This window comes from Tupaia chinensis, unplaced genomic scaffold, assembly GCF_000334495.1.
Source record: "Tupaia chinensis unplaced genomic scaffold, TupChi_1.0 Scaffold000207_1, whole genome shotgun sequence".
Classification (NCBI taxonomy): Eukaryota; Metazoa; Chordata; class Mammalia; order Scandentia; family Tupaiidae; genus Tupaia; species Tupaia belangeri.
Window position 1 is genome coordinate 3,668,178 of NW_006159682.1, and position 26,980 is coordinate 3,695,157.

The 26,980-nt window shown below is 37.9% G+C and overlaps 1 protein-coding gene across 3 annotated transcripts in view; it reads left to right on the forward strand.

Moving 5' to 3' along the window:
• Positions 1-6: 6 nt before the first annotated feature.
• Positions 7-26,980, forward strand: part of SPATA6 (spermatogenesis associated 6) — a 133,218-nt gene continuing 106,244 nt past the window's right edge. For 2 of the 3 annotated variants that reach the window (XM_027771351.1, XM_006147267.1), the window contains exons 1-2: positions 7-97; positions 25,658-25,795. In XM_027771351.1, coding sequence (XP_027627152.1) covers positions 47-97; positions 25,658-25,795 — 189 coding nt within the window. In that variant the 5' untranslated portion in view covers positions 7-46. Of the gene's footprint in view, positions 98-25,657; positions 25,796-26,028; positions 26,161-26,980 lie in introns of those variants that run through there. The other variant, XM_027771352.1, reaches the window with a different exon arrangement.

Here is a 26,980-nt window from a genome sequence, read left to right on the forward strand (position 1 = left end):
TCGGGCCCGCTGCCGGGGCCCCTCCCCGCCGCCCCACCCCGCGCGGATGCCGAAGGTGAAGGCGCTGCAATGCGCCCTGGCGCTGGAGATCCGCTCTGTGAGTACCGGCGTCTCCTGTGCCCCAGGACGACTCGGGGGACGCCTCCTTCCGAGCGCCTCCGAAAGCCCTAATCACCCCAAAGCCTCCTTTACGCCCCTAATCACCCCTAGGGAGCCGTGGCCCCTGGTCTTCTTCCATCTCGAAATCCCGAATTCCTTCCCACGTCCACCACGCAGAGGCCAGACCCCCAGCCCTGCGCTGCTCGCCCTCCTCGCCCAGCCTAACTTCCAGGTTGTGCTTTCGAGTCATTTCCAGCACGCCAGAGTTCCTCCCCGCGCCAGCAACTTTCAGTGCGTTGGGGGGCGGGGTCTTTCCGTACCCATTTCCCTGCCCCTGTCACTAGGTAGGGGTTCACCGCCTCGCCACTCCCCCCACCTGCAGGCACAGCTTGCAGACGGGTTTCCAGGCTTCCCTCCTGGAGGGACCTTGAGGCTCAGGCTTCGAGGTAGAATCCGCACGGCCAGCAACTGAAATGTGGCATCGTTGCAACTGCTTTGGCGGCCTCTCCCGGGGCCTCATGGGGAACCCCTGACGCCTCAGAAGTCATTTCTGTCCCTTCCCGAGAAAGGAGCCCTTTTCGCCTTCCAGTTAAAGCTGCCAGCTTTTAGAGGAGAACTCCTCCCTCTCCAAACCTGCCCCTCCACCAGGTCTCTCTTGATTGATGGCTCTTTCCCCAGCCTCGCTGGAAATCCGACTAAGAAAGAGAACCCCACACAAACCCCAGGGAAGGGGCTTGGGCCTCTCCATGTTTTAAAAACCCCGCCCCCTCCCCTTCATTCTTTAGGGAGCCCTCTTGTTCTCCAGACTAAAGCTCCAGCTCATCTCTTGCAGGGCAAAGCCACCCCCCAGCCTTTGCACACCTCATTTTGCACTGCAAATACAACCCTGCAAATACAGACCCTCCGTCAGTGTGTTTCCCTCTCTTCCTCTCTAAAACCTCCCATCTTAAAACTCAGTCATCCCATACAGCAAACTGTGGGGTGAGGGTGTTCAGATATTCACCAGGACTCCCGGGTGCTACGCCAAGAAGCCCTCCTATTTTCCATCCTGCACTCCAGCAGGCGGGCCTTGGCTCCCTGCATCTTCCCCTTTCCCTGCCCTTCTCCATCTCGCAGGCTGCTAAGCCCAGGGAAGTCACAGAACTGTTTCAGATCTTTTGTTCTGTCTTAAAGGAAGCCTAGGTGGGGCAGAGGGTGAGGCCGGGCAGGAGAAGAAAGTTTCTGGGACTCTCGGTTTTGTTCAGGCTTGCAGAGATTTTACACGGAAACTCGATAGCTCTAGCTTTGTGTTTTTGACCCACAGCTGCTTTGGGGCAACTTTTTGTGAAGAAAGGTTTGTTTAGCTGAAGACTCCTTGTAGCTTCCTACTGCTTGGCCTGGGGCAGTTAGTAAATCTGCTTCCAAGTTCAGCCTGAGCAGACTGTTATTAGCTGTTTGTTCCCATCTCTGCTAACCAATGGGGTTTAGCCACAAGGTCTGGGCAGCAGCCTGACAGGCTGGCTGCCACTTCCCTTCCCTCCCATTGGCAAAACGAACCTTCTTAGAGGAAGTGGGGAGAGTGTAACTGATTACTGTCAGAAGAGGTTCAGAGAAGTACATTTTATTTCACTACCCTGCCTCCTCCGTGTTAGTTACACTGCAGAGAGTGAATGACTATAATGGAGTGCATTATTCATAAAACCCAAAGAAAACTAAGCAGGAGAAAGGATCTTCTTCTTTTCAACAAACATTTTAGTCACAGAATTTTATAGTTCTAAGAAAAATACTATTGGACTTGTTCCCTTTATTATAGATGAGAAAATCGAGGCTGAGCACGGCCAAGTTAATTGTGTATGGTTGTACAACTTTTAGGGACAAATCTGCTTCACGATCCCAGTTTCAAACCCTTTAAAATGGCTCGGATGCTCTGAAAGAGCTAAAAAGATTATTAGCAACCCTACAAGTTAAACAAGCTTGATTAATGTGGCTTTAACTGAATAGAAGAATTATGTTGTTGTAGATATTTTTAACATCTCCTGTTTGATTTTAATTTTTCTTATTTAGTTAATTTTTTACATATAGATGGTATAAAGATCAAAACCATTACATATAAAATGATATGCTTAGAGAAAATCTTGTAAGATCTGTCTCCTTAAACCTGTTTCCCATTTATCCTCATCTGCTATTGAAAACCATTTTTATTAATTGTCATATAAACAGATATACAAACTCTTGCTCTTTTTCTCTCCTGCATGCCATTTTTTTATGCTTTCCTTTTTTTTTTTTTGGAGAGGATTTTGCCATAGGGTTCATGCACTCGCCAGAAAGAAAGCGAGAAATCACCTCCCGGGAGGATGGCCACGTCACAATTCCTTCTCCTCTATTCTCCTCTTGGGATCTTGGGCACGCAAGCACATGCGCTCGGTGTGAGTTTAAGCCGCCAGGTCCAGGACTCAAACCGTGGTCGACTACATGGGAGTTTAGCAAAATAGCCATTATGCCAACTGCTGGTCCCTATACTTTCCTTTTCATACACAGTAGGTATCATGTTATATAAAGTCTGCACTTTTTTTTTCTTTTAAATTTAATATATCAACATCTCTCAAGTATGAAAATCGACATCTTCATTTCTCTACAATTTTTAAGTGAAAAATTTTAAATATGCAGAGCAGTTGGAAGAATAACTCAATGAATAACTTTACCCCATGAACTATGGAGTTGTTAAACTATTATTTTGATTTATCTGTGCATAAGAGGTCTTCAAAAATTTGTCAGTGGAGACCAGATGATGGCACAGTGATAAAATGTGACACTAGCAAGGCTGACATACATGGAAAGGTTCAAAATTCACACCCAACACCTTCCAACATACCCCAGGAACTTGCATAATCCAGGGCTGGCTGAGGCTGAGAATGGATCATGGTGTGGAGACCTTGTTAGAGGTGCATTCATGCATGCACTTTCTATTTCATAGAAATAAACTCTGAAAAAAAATCTTCATTGACAGTGTATATTATAAAAAATATGTTTGGATATAAAAAAATTGGAATGAACATAAGCTCATATTTTAATTCCATTTTTCCACACACTTTTTAAAATTTTTTTCATAGGGCATGTGCCATTGCCAGAGAGAAAGATACACTGAGAGGAAAAGTGAGAAGCCACCCCAAGTAGGAATGGCCACTCTGTAGTCCCTTCTTTTCCATTTCCCTCTCAGGATTTTGGGCATGCATGCACACATACCCAGCATGATTTTCAAGCTTCCAGGTCCTGAACTCTAACTGTGGTCAGCCATGGGGGAATCCAGCACCTTAACCACCACACTTCCTGCTGGCCCCTGCACACACAAAGTCTCCATCATCTGTATAAAGTAAACAGGTTTTTTTGCTGACAATTCAAAAGTAAATTGTTGAACTTACTTGACATTACACTCCACCCCTAAATACTTTGGAACACATCATTAAAAATAAAGATTGTGTTCTATTATACCTAACCACATTACTATTATCACACCTAAGAAAATAAGTGATTTTTTTTTTTGAGAGGTCTTTGGTGTATAGGGTGCGTGCACTCACCGGAAAGACACAGAGAGACAGACAAACAGCGAGAAATCACCCCCTCCCCTCCAGGGGGGATGGCCATGCTGCAGCAGTCCCTTCTCCTCCCTTCACCTCTCAGGATCTTGGGCACGCATGCACACGTGCTTGTCATGAGCTCAAGCCACTGGGTATGGAACTGGAACCATGGTTGACTACATGGGAGTCCAGCGACATAGCCATTACACTAACTGCTGGTCCTGAAAATTAGTGATTTCTTAATATCTAGTCCATATTCAAATCTTCTCAGTTGTCCCCAAAATGGTTTGTATGATTAATTTTTTTCAACCGGGATCCAATCACTGTTTATATGTTGCATTTGATCATGGAGTTGCTAGGTCTTTGTATTTCATTTTATTATAAAGTAATCTTTTCATTCCCACAGTGTTCTTTTTCTTTCTCAACGGATTTTTTTTTTTAAGAGAGGTTTTTTGCTATAGGACATGTGCACCCTCTGAAGAGACAGAGAAAGACAGAGAGCCAGAAAGCAAGAACTCACCACCGGGTGGGAGGATGGCCACACCACAATCCCTTCTCCAATCTCCTCTCGGGATTTTGGGCGTGCACACACATGCACCTCATGTGAGTTTTAAACCACCAGATCCAGGACTCCAACTGTGGTTGACTGTATGGGAGTCCAGCGATGTAACTATTATAGCATCTGCTGGTCCCTTTCCCGATGGATTTTGATAAGATCATATATAGCACATTTCTATTACCTTGTGAAATTTTCTTTTGCTCCCTCAAGCACTATACACAGTGAACTACTAATTTTTGTCATTAAATTAGTTTAACAGTGCTCTAACTTCACATTGGAGCCAAGTAGTGTGTAATTTGTGTCTGACTTCTTTTGTTTAGCAAGTTTTTGGGATTAATCCATGCTGTATGTATCAGTATTCCTTCCTTTTGAGTGGTAGTCTATTATATATGTATAGCACAACATGTCTGTCCATTCTCTCTTTTTTTAATTGACAAAAATATATTTACAGTGAACAAAGTGATGTGAAATGAGTAAATTAAACTAGATTATCATGTGTGTCACCTCACACACTTATTTCTTTTTACTTGTTTATTTTTTGTTGGAGAGATTTTTGTTATAGGGCACATGCGCTCGCCAGAAAGAGAGAGACAGAGAGACAAAAAGCGAGAAATCACCCCCCGGGGGGGGGGTGGATGGCCACACCATAATCCCTTCTCTTCCATTCTACTTTCAGGATCTTGGGCATGCATGCACACATGCCTGGTGTGAGTTTAAACCACTGTGTCTGGGATTTGAACTGTGGCTGATTACATGAGAGTCCAGCAACATAGCCATTACACTAACTGCTGGTCCCAGTAGTTTCAAGTAGTTATTGGTATTAACCATAGCCACCATGTAGCATAATAATTCTTCAGAACTTATTAATGCTAACTGAAACTTTGCATCCTAACTGAAACTTTAAGAAATATCTCCTCATTTCTCTACCATTTTCCAACCCCTGACAGCCACTGTTCTTCTGTCTGCTTCTGTAAGTTTGCATTTTTAAGATTCCATATGTAGTAAGATCAAACAGTATTTGTCTTTTTGTACTTGGCTTATTTCACTTAGCATAATGTCCTCCAGCTTCACAAATATCATTGCAAATGACAAGATTTCTTTTTTAAGGCTGAATACTGTTCCATTGTGTGTGTGTGTGTCTGTGTGTTTACCATATTTTGTTTACCCATTTACTATTGGGCAACTTAGGTTGATTCCATATCTTGGCTATTGTAACTAAGGCTGCAATGAAATTGGAGTACAGATAGCTATCTTTGACATACTGATTTTTTCCCCCTTTGGGTGTATACTCAGAAGTGTGATTGCTGGATCATGTAGTAGTTACATTTGAATTGTCAAAGAACCTCTGTGCTTTTATCTATAATGATTGTACTGACTGATACTCTCACCAACAGTGCAAAGGGTTTCCTTTTTCCCATAAGTTCACCAACACTTTCCCATTTACTATCTTTTCGAGAATACTCAGTCTAATAGATATGAGGTGAAATCTTATTGTGATTTTGATTTACATTTCTCTAATGACTGGAGATGGGAAGCACCTTTTTGAATGCCTGTTGGCTATTTGTATTATTCATGATAACACATGCATGAGTATGAGAAAGAGAGAGAAAGAGAAATCAATCTCAGTGGGTTCTCCTCACACCATATGACCCCCTTCTCTAGCCCTCTAGCTTGTTACGATCTTGGGTGTGTGTATATATGTGTGTGTGTGTGTGTGTGTATGTTTTCAGGTCACCATGGGGATCTGAATCTGCAGTCGACCATGTGGCTCCCAACACTAGTCCAGTACTCAATGGATGGTGCTACCAGGCTGGACTACTCTTGCTCACTTTTTAAGCAGGGTTTTTTGTATTCTTGCTTATTGAGTTGTTTGAGTCCTCACATATTTTGCATATTAACCTCTTATATATGGTTTGCAATTTTTCTTTTTTTATTATTCTGTAGGTTGCCTTTTTATACAGTTGGTCATATTCTTTGCTGTGCGGAACCGTTTTAGTTTGATGCTATCCTCTCTCTCTCTGTTTCTCTCTCTCTCTCTCTCTCATTTATTTATTTATTTATTTATTTATTTATTTATTTATTTTTTGGAGAGATTTTCACTGTAGGGCGCGTGCGCTCGCCAGACAGACAGAGAGAGACATAGAGACAGAAAGCGAGAAATCACCCCCCAGAGGGGATGGTCACGCCGCAATCCCTTCTCCTCCATTCTCTTCTTGGGATCTTGGGCACGCACGCACGCGCGCCCGGCGTGAGTTTTAAGCCACCGGGTCCGGGACACGAACCGCGGTCGACTACATGGGAGTCCAGCGACATAGCCATTACGCTAACTGCTGGTTCCCTATTTATTTATTTTTGATTAGAGGATATGTACACTCTCCAGAGAGACAGAGAGAGGGTTAAGGAGAAGGAAAAAGCTCCTCCTCTCCCCAGTAGAGTGTGGTCATGCTGCAATTCCTTCTCTTCCATTTTTCCATCCTATCAGAATTTGGGGCGCATCTGCACACATGCCTGGTATGTTTTTCGAGCCACCAGAGCCAGAATGTGAATTGCTTGGTTAGTCATATGGGCTCTGGCTGCCATAACCACAATACCGTGGGCTTGCCCCTCTCTGTTATCTTATTGGTGATTATTTGGGTTGCTTCCTGGTTGTAGGTATCATGGATAAAACTAACGTAAACATTCATTCTTATAAAAGTCTTTTTGTGGACTCTACCTTTGGAAGAAACCAAGCTCAGTTATAAAATAGTCTGTGTTGTGTAATTGCTTGATTTTTTAATCTACGTGGTAACAATTTGTTTCTAGTTCCTATATATTTATTTCTATTTGCCTTTCTAAATGGTGGTAGCCCATTCTCCTCTTCCCTTATTTATTTGTTTTTTTTTTTTTTGGTGTAGTCTTATATTAGTGGAAATCTCATATGTGTAATACAAGTAGTATGAGTGCAAAAATGTAGTAAACATGAAAGGTTTGGATGTATAACACAGCATTTTGTGTTGTCCAACAGAGCCATATGACTTGAGAAAAAATATCTTGCTGGGAGAAAAAGTGTGACTTTTCTCAATGTATCGCTGGAGAATGATATGATATTCCAAATAACTTGTTTTTAAAGAGCATTGAAAGACTTGTATTTCCTATCACTTGTAGCATTAATATTTGAAACATCATATCTTTTTAAACTTCTCAAAATTCATGGTAGACTACGTGCATGCATGTGTGAAAGTGAAAGAGAGGCAGAGAGAAATATGAACCTTCTACAGGGACCGGTCATGCCATTATCCCCTTCCTCCAGCCCTCCAGCCCATTAGATCTTGGGCACTTACGCACATGCCTGGCTTGTTTGGGGCTTACTGAGCAGGGATTTGAACCAGTGTCATCATGTGGGATCCTGCTTTTTAGAGGAGTGCATTATTGTTGTACCATGGAGCCAGCCCTGAGACATCTTAATTGTTGTGAAGGAGGATTTGTTTTTTTTTTTAGGAGTTTTTTTTTTTTTTTTTTTTTTTTTTTGGCTGTTTCATCTCTCTCTCTCTCTCTCTTTCTCTCTTTTTGGTTACTCAGCATTTCAATTTTAATTTTAATAGATTTTTTGGAAAAATAGAAGGAATAATTGGAGACAGAAGAATAAAGCCCAACACCTGGGCAAGAAAGCAACAAAGTTTTCGTTTGTTTGTTTACTAGTATCAGTTCAATTTTATATCATTTCCAGTTTTGTTTTGTTTTGTTTTGTTTTGTTTCTGTATATGGACTTGACCTCATTACCTAACTCAATGCTGGCATTGAGGCAGACAACTGGATCTTTTTCAGTCTCTAGTCATCTGAATGTTATCTTTGTGATCCTTATCTAGGTTACTATGGAATAATGTCTCAGGCACGTTCACATTACAGTTGGTGGTAAATCTCCCTAGAATATTTTTAAAACATTAATTATAAAACACTCAAACTTACAGAAAAAGTGTGTGTGTGTGTTATATTTATAGATATATAAATAGCAGTGACTTCCCTCCAGCCCATTGGATCTTGGATACTTATGCATCCCCTGTGTAAAATCTTATCATTTAACATATGATACATTTTACATGTTTAATGCAGATATTTGTTTTTAAGAAATAAAATGTTACAGGTATATTATTATTGAGGTCTCCTTTGTATCTCTTCCTAACTCCATTTCTCCACTTACCTCCCTCTTTTCCTGGAGTTAAGGTAACCCATACCTTAAAGTTGGAGCATATTTTCATTTAGTTGTCTCTCCTTTCCCTGTATTGTATTTGTCTGTGTAGTGCCTATACTATTGTTCTTTTAAGATTGTACACAAGCAGTTTCATATTGTATGTATCCTTTCGATAGCTACATTTTCTACCTCACTATTTTTGAATTTCTCAGTGTTGGTCCTTACCAGTCTCCTTCATTTCCTTAATTACTGTAGAATGTTGTGTATTTATATGGCAGTGAAGTAATTTTTGTTTCTTAGTTGATTGACTTTTAAATATTAGTGGTTTCCACTTTTTAAATTGTTACCTACAATGTTGCAGTGTTATCGTTTGTATCCATGCATTAGTTTTCAAGGGTGGGTCAGAAATTTGTTGGGCTACCTTTGTCATTGTTGGGAAGTTCTGTTGGTGTAAATTGTTTGGTGCCTCACATGACTTGTATATCTTACTGAATTTGTAGATGAAAAACCTTTTTGTGATTATTAGAGATTAATAACTTAATAGTAATTCATTAGTAATAACAATTGAACTCTGTTTTTGTATAAACACAATCTGTTTGGGGATAGGTTGCAGACTACAGTGAATTTTTCCAGGAATGCAGTTACTATGTAATTGATGCAAGAGTGTGCTTTGTTTTGTTTGGAACTCTGCTAAGAGTTTACTTTTTTTGGAAAATCATGATGCCAGTGGAAGTCTGCTTATGGTATTTGAAATGCCAATATGTGACATCTATTAATCCACATTTGAAATTAGCCACATAATTAGTCACATAAATTCTGTATTTAGGTACAAGTTTATCTTCCACACGTACAATGGATTCTGTGTGTAGGTGCAAACATATCTTTTAGTTTAGTCCTATCAGAACATTTAAATGCAGAAATGTTTATTTTATTGTAAATTGTTCCTGCATTTTTCTTGTTTATTTCAGTTATATTAGTTCTTCGTTATTTTGTTTATGTTATTTTTCTTTATACCAGAGGTGTGTGTGTGTGTGTGTGTGTGTGTGTGCATGGATGTATGCATATGCATGAGAGAGAAATATATGCACACAAATATGTGTGATCCCTGGTCTCAGCCAGCCCTGGATCATACTCAGGTAGGTCTTTAGATGAAACCTGAAACCTTCCTATATGGTGAGCCTCACAGAGTGTCACATTCTACAGCCATGACACTGTTAGGTCACTTTTTTTTTTTTTTTTAATACAACACAAATTTATTATTTTATTTATTTATCTATTTATTTTTAATTTGACCAGAGAGGGACAGATTGGGGGAGAGGTGAGAAAGCAAGCTGCCAGGCCTGGGACTCAAACCACAGTCTGCCATGTGGGAGTCCAGCGCCCTCAACCACCATGCCACCTGCTGACTCCAACACTGTTAGGTCACTGTTGTTGAATAATGTCATCATTTCCAATTTTGGGGATATTACAAGTTGTATTCCATGAATATTCTCCTTTATTCACACATATATATGTTGCACTTTTTGTATTTTAATTCCATATTCAACATCATTGATGAAATCTCATATTAATTCCAATATTTACCTGAATTTTTATGTGGAAAATTATATTGTTTACAAATAAAGATAGCTTTGGTTTTTCCTGTACAATATTTTGTCCTATTTTTTTGTTTGTTTTAAAATCCTTACTTAAATCATTGGCTAGAATCCCCAGTATAATTTTTTTTTTCCCAAACTGTATCCAACTTTACTGAAGATATTTTTCATAAACAATCATGGTATTTCTGTTTTGTCTTTTCTTCCGGTCGTGCTATTAGGTATATGTTGGAAGTTTTAAGAAACCATGTTACATAAGTACTTTTTTTGTGTAACATTTATCTTTTTGTTTTTCGTGAAATCCTCATTATTGTATTATTTTCTCTTTTCTTATAAAGTTTTTTTTCTTTCATCAGTGAGCCAGATAGAAAAAGAAAGAGAGAGGGAGACAAGAGATACAACACTCCCAATAGCTTCTTGATAGTGTGATCACCCCTGGCTTTAGCAGACCTGATCACATTAACCTGCAAACATTTCCATGTGGGTCAGCCTCTGAGGATTACATTTTACCACCATGCCACTGACTGGTCCCTATATTCTTATTTACTTATTAATTTAATTTTTTTAATCTCTTCTATTATGGTTATAAAATTCACTGACTACAATTTTGTTTTTGAGGGATTTTTGCTATGAGGCGTGTGTGCTCCCCAGAAAGAGAGAGACAGAGAGACAAGAGAGCGAGAAATCACTCTCCAGGGGGGATGGCCACACCACAGTCCCTTCTCTTCCGTTCTTCTCTTGGGATCTTGGGCATGCATGCACATGCACCCAGAGTGAGTTTAAGCTGCTGGATCTGGGACTCAAACCACGGTTGACTACTTGGGAGTCCAGCGAAGTAGCCATTATGCCATCTGCTAGTCCCTCACTGACTACATTTTCAAAGGTTCTTATTTGGTTGCCAGTTCTTTGTATTTTTATCTATCTCAATTTCATAATTTTTTGATCTCACATGGAGTTTTTCCTATTCTAAACAGAGAATCTAATGCTGCTTTAAAAATTACTTTCAAGGGCCAGCAGGTGGCATAGTGGTTAAGGCTCTGGACTCCCACATGGCTACCCATGGTTCAAGTTCTGAACCTGGTGGCTTACTTTCTCACTTTCCCTTCCCCTCTTTCTGTCTCTCTCTGGTGAGAACATGTGCCCTATAACAAATTAAAAGAATATTAGTAATAAAATAAAGTAATTCTTAAATTATTCTCAGATTGTACAAATTACTTTTTTTCTTTTAAAGGTTTTTGTCATAGAGCATGTGTGCTCACTGGAGAGAGAAAAACAGTAAAAGGGAAAGTAAAAGATCATCCCCCCCACCCCAGATTAGAGGGCGATGCTGTAGTCCCTTCTCCTCCATTTTCCTCCTGGAATCCTGGGCACAAATGCATGCATGCCCAGCATAAATTTTAAGCTGCCAGGTCCAGGACTTGAACTGCTGTTGGCTATAGGGGAGTCTATCACCTTAACCACTGTGCCACCTACTGGCCCTAAATTACTTTTTACTTACAATGAGTTTATCTATTGATTGTTATTTATTTATTTATTTTTTGTTTTCTCAGTGCTTGGAATGACATTGAAATCACAGGTCAATTTTGAGAGAATTGAAAACTTAACTATATCAAATACTTTTTTTTTTTTTTCCGGAGAGGATTTTTTTAGCTATCAGGCACATGCACTCGCCAAAAAGACAGAGACAGAGAGATAGAAAGTGAGAAATCACCCTCCAGGGGGGATGGCCACACAGCAGTGCCTTCTCCTCCATTCTCTTGGGATCTTGGGCACACACGCACACGTGCCTGGCGTGAGTTTAAGCCACTGCCATCCTGTTTGGGACTCAAACCACAGTCGACCACGTGGGAGTCCAGCGACATAGCCATTATGCCAGCTGCTGGTCCCACAATATCAAATCTTTTAAGCCATGAATCTTGTATATAACCATGCCTTACTTAATGATCTACCTGTTTGATTGCTGTTTGGACTTATGGCCAGTTTTCCAGTTCAAGGAAGGCCCCTTCTCAGTCTTTGTCTTATTTCTGCAGTCAGTTTGTATTCATGAAAAAGTATTCTCAGTCACACAAGACTGCATATTTTGTGTATAAACTTGTACTTTATTGTACACCCATAGTAGTATTTAGAATAAATAAAAGTGATTACACTGGATTTAAATTATTGTGTTCTCAGGTGTCTTGTCACTTTCTGGTGCTTATCTAATGTATGCTTTTTGTATGGATGGAATTATGCTCTAGTGTGTGTTGTGTGATATTTATTTAAAAATACATACCTATGTTGCCAGAACATGCCATAAGACACCTATCTTTAAGCTTCTTGCTTATTGACCGATTTGCTTAATGACCTGAACAAAGGAATGAAACTCAGTTGTTAAGTGAAGAGTACTTATATTTTTTCATTTATTTAGTCTTCAGTTTCTTTCAGTGATACATGTAGTTTTCAATATGCATGCCTTACACATTTTTTTTGTTAACTTTATACCCAAGTAACTCATATTGTTTGATACTATTGTAAATTATATTAAAAAAATAATGTGTTATGGGTAGTACAGTAAATAGAAATAGATTTTTGTACAATATATTGATCTTAAATCCTATGACTTCTCTAAACTTCCTTGTTACTTCTAATAGCATATTTATAATAGGTTACAATGGTCTGAAAACATATTCAGTGTCAAATCTGCGTGACTTTCAAAAGGTCTTTTTAAAAAAATACCATTTTTTACTTGTTCTGGCTAGAAGCTGTAGGATGTCATGAGAAAAGGTGTTGAGCGTGGATATTCTTAACTCTCGTTTAGTATTAGTGGCCAAGCATTTAATCATTAAGTCATATTTAGACTTTTCATAACTATTCTTTTTTTTTTAAGGTTTTGGCCATAGGTCATGTGTGTTTACAAGACAGAGACAGAGAAAGCCAGTGAGAGGAAAGTGAGAAAACGCACGTCAGGGGGGTGGCCACACTGCAGTCCCTTCTCCTTCATTCTCCCCTAGGGACTTTGGGCATGCGTGCACTTGCATGTGGTGTGATTTTCAAGCCACCAGGTCCAGGACTCAGACTGTGGTTGGCCATGTGGGACTCCAGCACCTTTCCCACCACGCCACCTCCTGGCCCTGATTTTATATATTTTATGTTTATCGAGATTTGTTGCTATAAGCCCACAGTATCTATCTCAGTGAATATTTTCATGTGAACTTGGAAAAAAAATGTGTGTCTTTTGGTTGTTGGAATATTCTGTAAATGTCTATTAGGTCAAATTATTGAATGTTTTTGTTTATATCACCATTTTTTTGTTTATATCTTTTGTATCTTTAATAATTGTTTACATGCTTGTTTTATCAATTGCCAAGAGAAAAGTGTTGAAATTTAGTTATATTATTTTTTTCTTTATTTAATTTGATACAATATAATGAGTTTTGATGTATAATAGCATTTTGATAAGTCAATTTTTTTTAAATTTTTTTTTTAGAGGTTTTTGCTATAGGGTACGTGCACTTGCCAGAAAGACAGAGAGAGACAGAGAGACAGAAAGCGGGAAATCACCCCCCAGGGGGGATGGCCACAACGCAATCCCTTCTCCTCCATTCTCCTCTCGGGATCTTGGGCACACACGCACACACACCCAGCGTGAGTTTAAGCCACAGGGTCCGGGACTCGAACCGCAGTTGACTATATGGGAGTTCAGCGACATAGCCATTACGCTAACTGCTGGTTCCGATAAGTCAAAGTTTTAATCAACATGAAACATTTTCCTTTATCCTTTGTATTCTTTTTTTCTGAAGTCTACTTTATTTCATATTTAGAAGGCACCCCTGTCTTATGATTGCACAGTATAGCTTTTCTGTTATTTTACTTTTACCTTTAGTCTTCATCTTTTTTCAATTGAGATGTAATTCATGCCAAAAAAATCTAGTTTGATAAATTCTAGTATATCCACAAAGTTGTGTAACGGTCTCTACTATCTAATTCCAGAACATTTTCATCACCCCTTAAAGAAATCCCATACACATTAGCAGTCTTTCATTCTCCTCCCACCAACCCCTGGTTATCATTTTCTGATTTTGTTGTCTGTGAATTTGCTATTTGTCTATTCTTTTTCTTTCTTTCATTTATTTATTTATGTATTTAAGATTTTTTACCATAGGGCATATGTGCTTGCCAGAGAGAGAGACAGAGAGAGAGAGAGAAGAGAGAGAGAGAGAGAGAGAAAGTGCGAAATCACCACACATGAGTGTTGACCATGATGCAATCTCTTCTTCATTCTGCTCTAGGGATTTGGGGCATGCATGCACATGCATCTGAACCATTTTTCAAGCCACTGGGTCCAGGGCTCAAACCTCAGAGTTGGCCATGTGAGATCCAATTGCCTTAACCACCAAGCTACCTGCTGGTCCCTATTCCAGACATGTCTACGAATGGATTCCAGCAATATATGACCTTTTGTATCTTCTGACTTATTTCAATTAGCATATTCTTCGGTTTATCTGTGTAGCATGTATAACATGCTAGCATGCTATAGCATGTAAAAGGAATATTATTTCTCTTTATGACTCAATAATATCTCACTGTATAGATATACCAATTTTTTTTTCTTTGTCCATTTATCAGTAGATGGATATTTAGGTTGTAGCCATCTTTTGGTAAGAACCGTTAATGCTGCTGTGTCTGTGTATACATTTTTGTGTGGACATATGCTTTCAGTGTTCTCAGGTATATACCTAAGAGTGGAATCGCTGGATCTTAGGTAATAAGATTAATTTTCTTGAGGAACTGAAAAACTTTAACCAAAGTTACTTTATCATTTTATATTTCCTTCCACCAGCAACATATGAGAGTTCTCATTTTTCTGAATCCTCTCCAACACTTTTTTTTTTAACCATCTTTTTGATTATAGACATCTTAGTTGATGGGAGAAGACAGTCGTTGTTTGATTTGTATTTACCTAATGACTAATAATGTTGACCAGGTTTTCATGTGCTCATTCATTTGTTTTTCTCCTCCCGAGAGATGCTTGCCTGATTTTTCTTCATGTACTTTGGAACTCTGTTCAAAGTGCATGTATATTTATAATTGTATGTCTTCTTGACAGATCTTTTTTTTTTGGAAGGGGGTTTTTTTTTTTTTTTTTTTTTTTTTTTTTTGGCTGTTTCATCTCTCTCTCTCTCTCTCTTTCTCTCTTTTTGGTTACTCAGCATTTCAATTTTAATTTTAATAGATTTTTTGGAAAAATAGAAGGAATAATTGGAGACAGAAGAATAAAGCCCAACACCTGGGCAAGAAAGCAACAAAGTTTTCGTTTGTTTGTTTACTAGTATCAGTTCAATTTTATATCATTTCCAGTTTTGTTTTGTTTTGTTTTGTTTTGTTTCTGTATATGGACTTGACCTCATTACCTAACTCAATGCTGGCATTGAGGCAGACAACTGGATCTTTTTCAGTCTCTAGTCATCTGAATGTTATCTTTGTGATCCTTATCTAGGTTACTATGGAATAATGTCTCAGGCACGTTCACATTACAGTTGGTGGTAAATCTCCCTAGAATATTTTTAAAACATTAATTATAAAACACTCAAACTTACAGAAAAAGTGTGTGTGTGTGTTATATTTATAGATATATAAATAGCAGTGACTTCCCTCCAGCCCATTGGATCTTGGATACTTATGCATCCCCTGTGTAAAATCTTATCATTTAACATATGATACATTTTACATGTTTAATGCAGATATTTGTTTTTAAGAAATAAAATGTTACAGGTATATTATTATTGAGGTCTCCTTTGTATCTCTTCCTAACTCCATTTCTCCACTTACCTCCCTCTTTTCCTGGAGTTAAGGTAACCCATACCTTAAAGTTGGAGCATATTTTCATTTAGTTGTCTCTCCTTTCCCTGTATTGTATTTGTCTGTGTAGTGCCTATACTATTGTTCTTTTAAGATTGTACACAAGCAGTTTCATATTGTATGTATCCTTTCGATAGCTACATTTTCTACCTCACTATTTTTGAATTTCTCAGTGTTGGTCCTTACCAGTCTCCTTCATTTCCTTAATTACTGTAGAATGTTGTGTATTTATATGGCAGTGAAGTAATTTTTGTTTCTTAGTTGATTGACTTTTAAATATTAGTGGTTTCCACTTTTTAAATTGTTACCTACAATGTTGCAGTGTTATCGTTTGTATCCATGCATTAGTTTTCAAGGGTGGGTCAGAAATTTGTTGGGCTACCTTTGTCATTGTTGGGAAGTTCTGTTGGTGTAAATTGTTTGGTGCCTCACATGACTTGTATATCTTACTGAATTTGTAGATGAAAAACCTTTTTGTGATTATTAGAGATTAATAACTTAATAGTAATTCATTAGTAATAACAATTGAACTCTGTTTTTGTATAAACACAATCTGTTTGGGGATAGGTTGCAGACTACAGTGAATTTTTCCAGGAATGCAGTTACTATGTAATTGATGCAAGAGTGTGCTTTGTTTTGTTTGGAACTCTGCTAAGAGTTTACTTTTTTTGGAAAATCATGATGCCAGTGGAAGTCTGCTTATGGTATTTGAAATGCCAATATGTGACATCTATTAATCCACATTTGAAATTAGCCACATAATTAGTCACATAAATTCTGTATTTAGGTACAAGTTTATCTTCCACACGTACAATGGATTCTGTGTGTAGGTGCAAACATATCTTTTAGTTTAGTCCTATCAGAACATTTAAATGCAGAAATGTTTATTTTATTGTAAATTGTTCCTGCATTTTTCTTGTTTATTTCAGTTATATTAGTTCTTCGTTATTTTGTTTATGTTATTTTTCTTTATACCAGAGGTGTGTGTGTGTGTGTGTGTGTGTGTGTGCATGGATGTATGCATATGCATGAGAGAGAAATATATGCACACAAATATGTGTGATCCCTGGTCTCAGCCAGCCCTGGATCATACTCAGGTAGGTCTTTAGATGAAACCTGAAACCTTCCTATATGGTGAGCCTCACAGAGTGGCACATTCTACAGCCATGACACTGTTAGGTCACTTTTTTTTTTTTTTTAATACAACACAAATTTATTATTTTATTTATTTATCTATTTATTTTTAATTTGACCAGAGAGGGACAGATTGGGGGAGAGGTGAGAAAGCAAGCTGCCAGGCCTGGGACTCAAACCACAGTCTGCCATGTGGGAGTCCAGCGCCCTCAACCACCATGCCACCTGCTGACTCCAACACTGTTAGGTCACTGTTGTTGAATAATGTCATCATTTCCAATTTTGGGGATATTACAAGTTGTATTCCATGAATATTCTCCTTTATTCACACATATATATGTTGCACTTTTTGTATTTTAATTCCATATTCAACATCATTGATGAAATCTCATATTAATTCCAATATTTACCTGAATTTTTATGTGGAAAATTATATTGTTTACAAATAAAGATAGCTTTGGTTTTTCCTGTACAATATTTTGTCCTATTTTTTTGTTTGTTTTAAAATCCTTACTTAAATCATTGGCTAGAATCCCCAGTATAATTTTTTTTTTCCCAAACTGTATCCAACTTTACTGAAGATATTTTTCATAAACAATCATGGTATTTCTGTTTTGTCTTTTCTTCCGGTCGTGCTATTAGGTATATGTTGGAAGTTTTAAGAAACCATGTTACATAAGTACTTTTTTTGTGTAACATTTATCTTTTTGTTTTTCGTGAAATCCTCATTATTGTATTATTTTCTCTTTTCTTATAAAGTTTTTTTTCTTTCATCAGTGAGCCAGATAGAAAAAGAAAGAGAGAGGGAGACAAGAGATACAACACTCCCAATAGCTTCTTGATAGTGTGATCACCCCTGGCTTTAGCAGACCTGATCACATTAACCTGCAAACATTTCCATGTGGGTCAGCCTCTGAGGATTACATTTTACCACCATGCCACTGACTGGTCCCTATATTCTTATTTACTTATTAATTTAATTTTTTTAATCTCTTCTATTATGGTTATAAAATTCACTGACTACAATTTTGTTTTTGAGGGATTTTTGCTATGAGGCGTGTGTGCTCCCCAGAAAGAGAGAGACAGAGAGACAAGAGAGCGAGAAATCACTCTCCAGGGGGGATGGCCACACCACAGTCCCTTCTCTTCCGTTCTTCTCTTGGGATCTTGGGCATGCATGCACATGCACCCAGAGTGAGTTTAAGCTGCTGGATCTGGGACTCAAACCACGGTTGACTACTTGGGAGTCCAGCGAAGTAGCCATTATGCCATCTGCTAGTCCCTCACTGACTACATTTTCAAAGGTTCTTATTTGGTTGCCAGTTCTTTGTATTTTTATCTATCTCAATTTCATAATTTTTTGATCTCACATGGAGTTTTTCCTATTCTAAACAGAGAATCTAATGCTGCTTTAAAAATTACTTTCAAGGGCCAGCAGGTGGCATAGTGGTTAAGGCTCTGGACTCCCACATGGCTACCCATGGTTCAAGTTCTGAACCTGGTGGCTTACTTTCTCACTTTCCCTTCCCCTCTTTCTGTCTCTCTCTGGTGAGAACATGTGCCCTATAACAAATTAAAAGAATATTAGTAATAAAATAAAGTAATTCTTAAATTATTCTCAGATTGTACAAATTACTTTTTTTCTTTTAAAGGTTTTTGTCATAGAGCATGTGTGCTCACTGGAGAGAGAAAAACAGTAAAAGGGAAAGTAAAAGATCATCCCCCCCACCCCAGATTAGAGGGCGATGCTGTAGTCCCTTCTCCTCCATTTTCCTCCTGGAATCCTGGGCACAAATGCATGCATGCCCAGCATAAATTTTAAGCTGCCAGGTCCAGGACTTGAACTGCTGTTGGCTATAGGGGAGTCTATCACCTTAACCACTGTGCCACCTACTGGCCCTAAATTACTTTTTACTTACAATGAGTTTATCTATTGATTGTTATTTATTTATTTATTTTTTGTTTTCTCAGTGCTTGGAATGACATTGAAATCACAGGTCAATTTTGAGAGAATTGAAAACTTAACTATATCAAATACTTTTTTTTTTTTTTCCGGAGAGGATTTTTTTAGCTATCAGGCACATGCACTCGCCAAAAAGACAGAGACAGAGAGATAGAAAGTGAGAAATCACCCTCCAGGGGGGATGGCCACACAGCAGTGCCTTCTCCTCCATTCTCTTGGGATCTTGGGCACACACGCACACGTGCCTGGCGTGAGTTTAAGCCACTGCCATCCTGTTTGGGACTCAAACCACAGTCGACCACGTGGGAGTCCAGCGACATAGCCATTATGCCAGCTGCTGGTCCCACAATATCAAATCTTTTAAGCCATGAATCTTGTATATAACCATGCCTTACTTAATGATCTACCTGTTTGATTGCTGTTTGGACTTATGGCCAGTTTTCCAGTTCAAGGAAGGCCCCTTCTCAGTCTTTGTCTTATTTCTGCAGTCAGTTTGTATTCATGAAAAAGTATTCTCAGTCACACAAGACTGCATATTTTGTGTATAAACTTGTACTTTATTGTACACCCATAGTAGTATTTAGAATAAATAAAAGTGATTACACTGGATTTAAATTATTGTGTTCTCAGGTGTCTTGTCACTTTCTGGTGCTTATCTAATGTATGCTTTTTGTATGGATGGAATTATGCTCTAGTGTGTGTTGTGTGATATTTATTTAAAAATACATACCTATGTTGCCAGAACATGCCATAAGACACCTATCTTTAAGCTTCTTGCTTATTGACCGATTTGCTTAATGACCTGAACAAAGGAATGAAACTCAGTTGTTAAGTGAAGAGTACTTATATTTTTTCATTTATTTAGTCTTCAGTTTCTTTCAGTGATACATGTAGTTTTCAATATGCATGCCTTACACATTTTTTTTGTTAACTTTATACCCAAGTAACTCATATTGTTTGATACTATTGTAAATTATATTAAAAAAATAATGTGTTATGGGTAGTACAGTAAATAGAAATAGATTTTTGTACAATATATTGATCTTAAATCCTATGACTTCTCTAAACTTCCTTGTTACTTCTAATAGCATATTTATAATAGGTTACAATGGTCTGAAAACATATTCAGTGTCAAATCTGCGTGACTTTCAAAAGGTCTTTTTAAAAAAATACCATTTTTTACTTGTTCTGGCTAGAAGCTGTAGGATGTCATGAGAAAAGGTGTTGAGCGTGGATATTCTTAACTCTCGTTTAGTATTAGTGGCCAAGCATTTAATCATTAAGTCATATTTAGACTTTTCATAACTATTCTTTTTTTTTTAAGGTTTTGGCCATAGGTCATGTGTGTTTACAAGACAGAGACAGAGAAAGCCAGTGAGAGGAAAGTGAGAAAACGCACGTCAGGGGGGTGGCCACACTGCAGTCCCTTCTCCTTCATTCTCCCCTAGGGACTTTGGGCATGCGTGCACTTGCATGTGGTGTGATTTTCAAGCCACCAGGTCCAGGACTCAGACTGTGGTTGGCCATGTGGGACTCCAGCACCTTTCCCACCACGCCACCTCCTGGCCCTGATTTTATATATTTTATGTTTATCGAGATTTGTTGCTATAAGCCCACAGTATCTATCTCAGTGAATATTTTCATGTGAACTTGGAAAAAAAATGTGTGTCTTTTGGTTGTTGGAATATTCTGTAAATGTCTATTAGGTCAAATTATTGAATGTTTTTGTTTATATCACCATTTTTTTGTTTATATCTTTTGTATCTTTAATAATTGTTTACATGCTTGTTTTATCAATTGCCAAGAGAAAAGTGTTGAAATTTAGTTATATTATTTTTTTCTTTATTTAATTTGATACAATATAATGAGTTTTGATGTATAATAGCATTTTGATAAGTCAATTTTTTTTAAATTTTTTTTTTAGAGGTTTTTGCTATAGGGTACGTGCACTTGCCAGAAAGACAGAGAGAGACAGAGAGACAGAAAGCGGGAAATCACCCCCCAGGGGGGATGGCCACAACGCAATCCCTTCTCCTCCATTCTCCTCTCGGGATCTTGGGCACACACGCACACACACCCAGCGTGAGTTTAAGCCACAGGGTCCGGGACTCGAACCGCAGTTGACTATATGGGAGTTCAGCGACATAGCCATTACGCTAACTGCTGGTTCCGATAAGTCAAAGTTTTAATCAACATGAAACATTTTCCTTTATCCTTTGTATTCTTTTTTTCTGAAGTCTACTTTATTTCATATTTAGAAGGCACCCCTGTCTTATGATTGCACAGTATAGCTTTTCTGTTATTTTACTTTTACCTTTAGTCTTCATCTTTTTTCAATTGAGATGTAATTCATGCCAAAAAAATCTAGTTTGATAAATTCTAGTATATCCACAAAGTTGTGTAACGGTCTCTACTATCTAATTCCAGAACATTTTCATCACCCCTTAAAGAAATCCCATACACATTAGCAGTCTTTCATTCTCCTCCCACCAACCCCTGGTTATCATTTTCTGATTTTGTTGTCTGTGAATTTGCTATTTGTCTATTCTTTTTCTTTCTTTCATTTATTTATTTATGTATTTAAGATTTTTTACCATAGGGCATATGTGCTTGCCAGAGAGAGAGACAGAGAGAGAGAGAGAAGAGAGAGAGAGAGAGAGAGAAAGTGCGAAATCACCACACATGAGTGTTGACCATGATGCAATCTCTTCTTCATTCTGCTCTAGGGATTTGGGGCATGCATGCACATGCATCTGAACCATTTTTCAAGCCACTGGGTCCAGGGCTCAAACCTCAGAGTTGGCCATGTGAGATCCAATTGCCTTAACCACCAAGCTACCTGCTGGTCCCTATTCCAGACATGTCTACGAATGGATTCCAGCAATATATGACCTTTTGTATCTTCTGACTTATTTCAATTAGCATATTCTTCGGTTTATCTGTGTAGCATGTATAACATGCTAGCATGCTATAGCATGTAAAAGGAATATTATTTCTCTTTATGACTCAATAATATCTCACTGTATAGATATACCAATTTTTTTTTCTTTGTCCATTTATCAGTAGATGGATATTTAGGTTGTAGCCATCTTTTGGTAAGAACCGTTAATGCTGCTGTGTCTGTGTATACATTTTTGTGTGGACATATGCTTTCAGTGTTCTCAGGTATATACCTAAGAGTGGAATCGCTGGATCTTAGGTAATAAGATTAATTTTCTTGAGGAACTGAAAAACTTTAACCAAAGTTACTTTATCATTTTATATTTCCTTCCACCAGCAACATATGAGAGTTCTCATTTTTCTGAATCCTCTCCAACACTTTTTTTTTTAACCATCTTTTTGATTATAGACATCTTAGTTGATGGGAGAAGACAGTCGTTGTTTGATTTGTATTTACCTAATGACTAATAATGTTGACCAGGTTTTCATGTGCTCATTCATTTGTTTTTCTCCTCCCGAGAGATGCTTGCCTGATTTTTCTTCATGTACTTTGGAACTCTGTTCAAAGTGCATGTATATTTATAATTGTATGTCTTCTTGACATATACATTATATATGTTTCTAATTGTTAAATATTTTTGAAATGTCTTTCTTTGTCTCTGGTATTTTAATGTCTAATATTAATGTCACTGGAGCTCTTTTTTTGGTTATCCCTAGTATGTTTTTTCCATCCTTTTATTATCAACCCATGTGTCTTTGAATCTAAAGTTTATCTCTTGTAGACAACATATACTTGGATCGTAATTTTTCATTCATTTTGCCATCTCTACCTTTTGACTGGAAGGTTTAGTCAAATTATATGGTAGGGCTTACCCCCTTCATTTTGCTGTTTGTTTTCTATATGTCTTATGTGCATTTTTTCCACTCTTTTCTTCCATTACTAGATTCTTTTGAGTTAACAATTTTCTAGTGTACCATTTTAATTTCTTTGTAGTTTCTTTTATTATATATTTTCACGCATTTTGTTTTGCTGGAAGATGCGTGTGCTCACCAGAGAGAGAGGGAGAGGAGAAAGCGCTGCTCCGTGGGGACTTGTCACTCTGCAACTCTGCAATTCCTTCTCCTTTATATTTTCCTTCTTTTGGAACTTTAGGCACACATGCATGTGCATTGAGTATGTTTCTCAAATGCCAGGTCTGAGACTTGAACTGTGTAGACCATGTGCGATCCAACTGCCTTAACCGCTAGGTCACAGAGCTGGCCTGAGGTATTTTCTTTGTGGTTTTCCTGGGGCTCACAATTAACAACTTAATTTATGATCATCTATTATAGTATGGGTTAATACCAGTTTAATTTTCTGGTACACAAAATGTGTTTCAATTCTCTTCCATTCCCTCTTCTTTATATTATTGTCATACATCATTTTGTGTGTGTGTGTCTACACATCTGCACAGTTTTATGATTGTTGCTTCATGCAGTTCTGCACAGTTTTATAATTATTGCTTCATGCAGTTTTCTTTTAAATAAGATATAGCAAAGTTGTGATTTTTTTGAGGAAAAGTTTCTTGGTTCTTGAATTGGTGTTGCAAAGTGTTCTTCTTTCAGCATTTTGAGTAAGTCATTCCACTTTCTAATGGCTTCATGTTTCTGATAAGAAATCAATGTTAACCTTTTTGAGGAGTCCTGGAATCTGCTGAATCACTTCTCTCTCAATTCTCATCTTTTCAGAGTTTGATTAGGATCTATTAGGTTCTCTTCTCATGATATTTTGGAGTTCTTTGAGCTTGTCAAATGTGTTAATTGATTTTCTTTAAATTTCAGATGTTTTAAATTAATCCTTTTTTTTTTTTTTTTGGAGAGATTTTCACTATAGGGCGCGTGTGCTCGCCAGACAGACAGAGAGAGACATTAGAGACAGAAAGCGAGAAATCACCCCCCAGGGGGGATGGTCACGCCGCAATCCCTTCTCCTCCATTCTCCTCTCGGGATCTTGGGCACGCACGCACACGCGCCCGGCGTGAGTTTTAAGCCACCGGGTCTAGGACGCGAACCGCGGTCGACTACGTGGGAGTCCAGCAACAGAGCCATTACGCTAACTGCTGGTTCCCAATTAATCATTTCTTGATATATTCTTTCTGGCTCCCATTCTGTCCTTCTGGGGCTCTTGTATTTATTTTACTGCCCTTGATAGTGTCCTACAGGTATTTGAGCCTGTTCATTTTTAGAAGTAGTTTATTTATTCCATCAAAGAGAGAAAGAAGTGAGAAAATACAAGAGAATGCACCTCCTATGAGGTCCTGACACTGTGATCCACTCCTAGCCTTAGGCATCCCCCTATGGTGGGCGCACGCATGCCTGGTGTACTCAACGATATCTCCAGACATGAACCTGGAACCTTTTATGTGGGTGAGCCTTTGCATATAGTTGTGTTTTACTACTATGGTGCCACTGTCTAGCTCCTATGTGGTTTTCAATCTAACAACAATGATAGTATAAATAATTGAGTGTTGTGTCAGACACTGCTCTAAGCATCTTGAATGTATTAATTCATTTAATCTTATAACTCATTTACTTGTAACCTTTAGTTACTAGATCATGTAAACTTTCTGAAGGCCTGTAGTTTTCAAATATAAAGCATCCAAAGCTAGACTAGATAATCTTTAACATTCTTAATACTTACAGTTTATTTCTTCAGATAAAATGATAAGGAAAATTAAAATTTTGGCTTTTAAGTAACTTAAAATCAAATTTATAAACGAGATATGCCCAATTGAGTAAAATACATGTTGACAATAATTTAGACTGTAAGATCACTACAAAATGGTATGAGAATGTAAAATGCATATACTTGCATAATAAATATTCAAGTCAGATTGAATTGAATAATGACTGGTGAATTTAGAGGCGTTTTTGTAGAAGATGGCAGTCGACGTATGCTGTGGCAGGTGATAGGAGTAAGTGAGGTGGAAATGGGAATAGAGTGGTAAAGAGTTACTACTTTTTACATTGCATTACACTAAATTATGTAGACAATGGGAGAATGTGAGACAAGAAAGCAATGTGTGTTCAGAGAACAATAAAAATATACTTTGAATATATTAGGGAGTATTAGGTAATATATCTATGTTAGACTCATCTTAGAACATTTAATATCTTTTTAAGGATGTGGTTGATCACTAGCAATAGAGTATGTCAGGGAGTGGAGAGACTGTGCCATATATTATTTAGAAACTCCACATTTTACAACTATACTTTCTGTCAATCTCAACGAAGAGAAGTTAAGTACAATTTAATATTTAAAAAATAATTCTAGGGCTAGAAACTTTGAAAGCTTTGAAACTGTCATATTGCTTTGGGTGAGCGTCTGCAGGCTGCTGTTCAGGGTGACAGAGGTCAGATTTGTGCTTTTATAGGTCTTTCTTTTTGTCCTCTACTATGTCTTATTTCCGCTGAGTGTTAATCCTTTGTGATTAAATGATGCTGAATAACTTTATGTCAGCATCCAGCATAAAGTAGGAGCCTAAGGCTGACTGTTTAAGATTATTAGTGTCTGTCCCAAGAGCCAGTATATAGAACTTCTAATGTGGCATGAATAACCGAATGGAAAATAGTAGATTTCTCAGTGGGATGGAAGTTATAAAGGCATTTCATTTAACTCTGTAAACACTGGAATCTCTTCGTTTTTTACTTGTTTTTATTAGGTTGGCAGACTAATGCTTTTATGTAATATTTGATAAGTCATTTAGCAGGATAATTCAGGGAATTCAAAAAGCAACCGAGTTATATGCATTGTCTGATTTCTTTCAGGTAACTTGTCCAGGAGTGGTGCTGAAAGACAAGGAGGACATCTATCTTAGCATCTGTGTGTTTGGCCAATACAAAAAGACACAATGTGTCCCAGCCACCTTTCCACTGGTCTTCAATGCCAGAATGGTGTTTGAAAAGGTGAGTTCAAATATCATATCAAGGCCAGCCTGTGGTCTGGTGGTTAAGGCAATTCGATCCCATATGACTGACTATGCGGTTCAAGACCCAGACCTAGCAGCTTGAGAAGTGCATTGGGTGCATGTGCATACATGTCCAAAATCCTGAAAGAAGAAATGGAGGTTAGCAGGATAATTCAGGGAATTCAAAAAGCAACCGAGTTATATGCATTGTCTGATTTCTTTCAGGTAACTTGTCCAGGAGTGGTGCTGAAAGACAAGGAGGACATCTATCTTAGCATCTGTGTGTTTGGCCAATACAAAAAGACACAATGTGTCCCAGCCACCTTTCCACTGGTCTTCAATGCCAGAATGGTGTTTGAAAAGGTGAGTTCAAATATCATATCAAGGCCAGCCTGTGGTCTGGTGGTTAAGGCAATTCGATCCCATATGACTGACTATGCGGTTCAAGACCCAGACCTAGCAGCTTGAGAAGTGCATTGGGTGCATGTGCATACATGTCCAAAATCCTGAAAGAAGAAATGGAGGAGAAGGGATTGCAGCATGACCATCCCCCTCCTAGGGTGCTTTCTCACGTTTTTTTCCTCTTAATCTCTTTCCTATGAGTACATGCACCCTCTGGCAAAAATAAAAAATGAAAAAGTAAATATCAGATAAATAATAACAAACAAAACAATGAAAATCATTCCAAATTTTCAGTAAAAGCCTGTAACACAAATTATTACTGCTGACCATGTGCTTTGATTTAATTCAAAAGCAGAGTTATAACTTAGATCTGGAAGCATGAAAATAAAATATGCATTATATCATACACTGAATAAATTGCCTTTTTTCCTTTTTGCTGAATCAGCTTGTTTCTAAAAGTATCTTAGTGGGATTTATGTAAAGCATAGCTTTTTGAATTCTGAATAACTTTTTAAAAAAGATGTCATTAATAGTTAAGTATATATCATACAAAGCAATTTCAAAAAGTCTCTGGAAAATGGAATGAAAATATGATTTTATTTTGGTGCAAAAAATCTTGAAATTCATGCACAGTTTTTTCATGATACACATTTCCTGTAAACTTTTTGAAGACCTTTGCATTTTACTATGGTTGTCTGTGCTAACTTTTTAAAAATTTTTTTCACTAAAAACTGCTGCTTTTGATAAATTATTGCCAATAATATTTCTGACTCTTTTATTT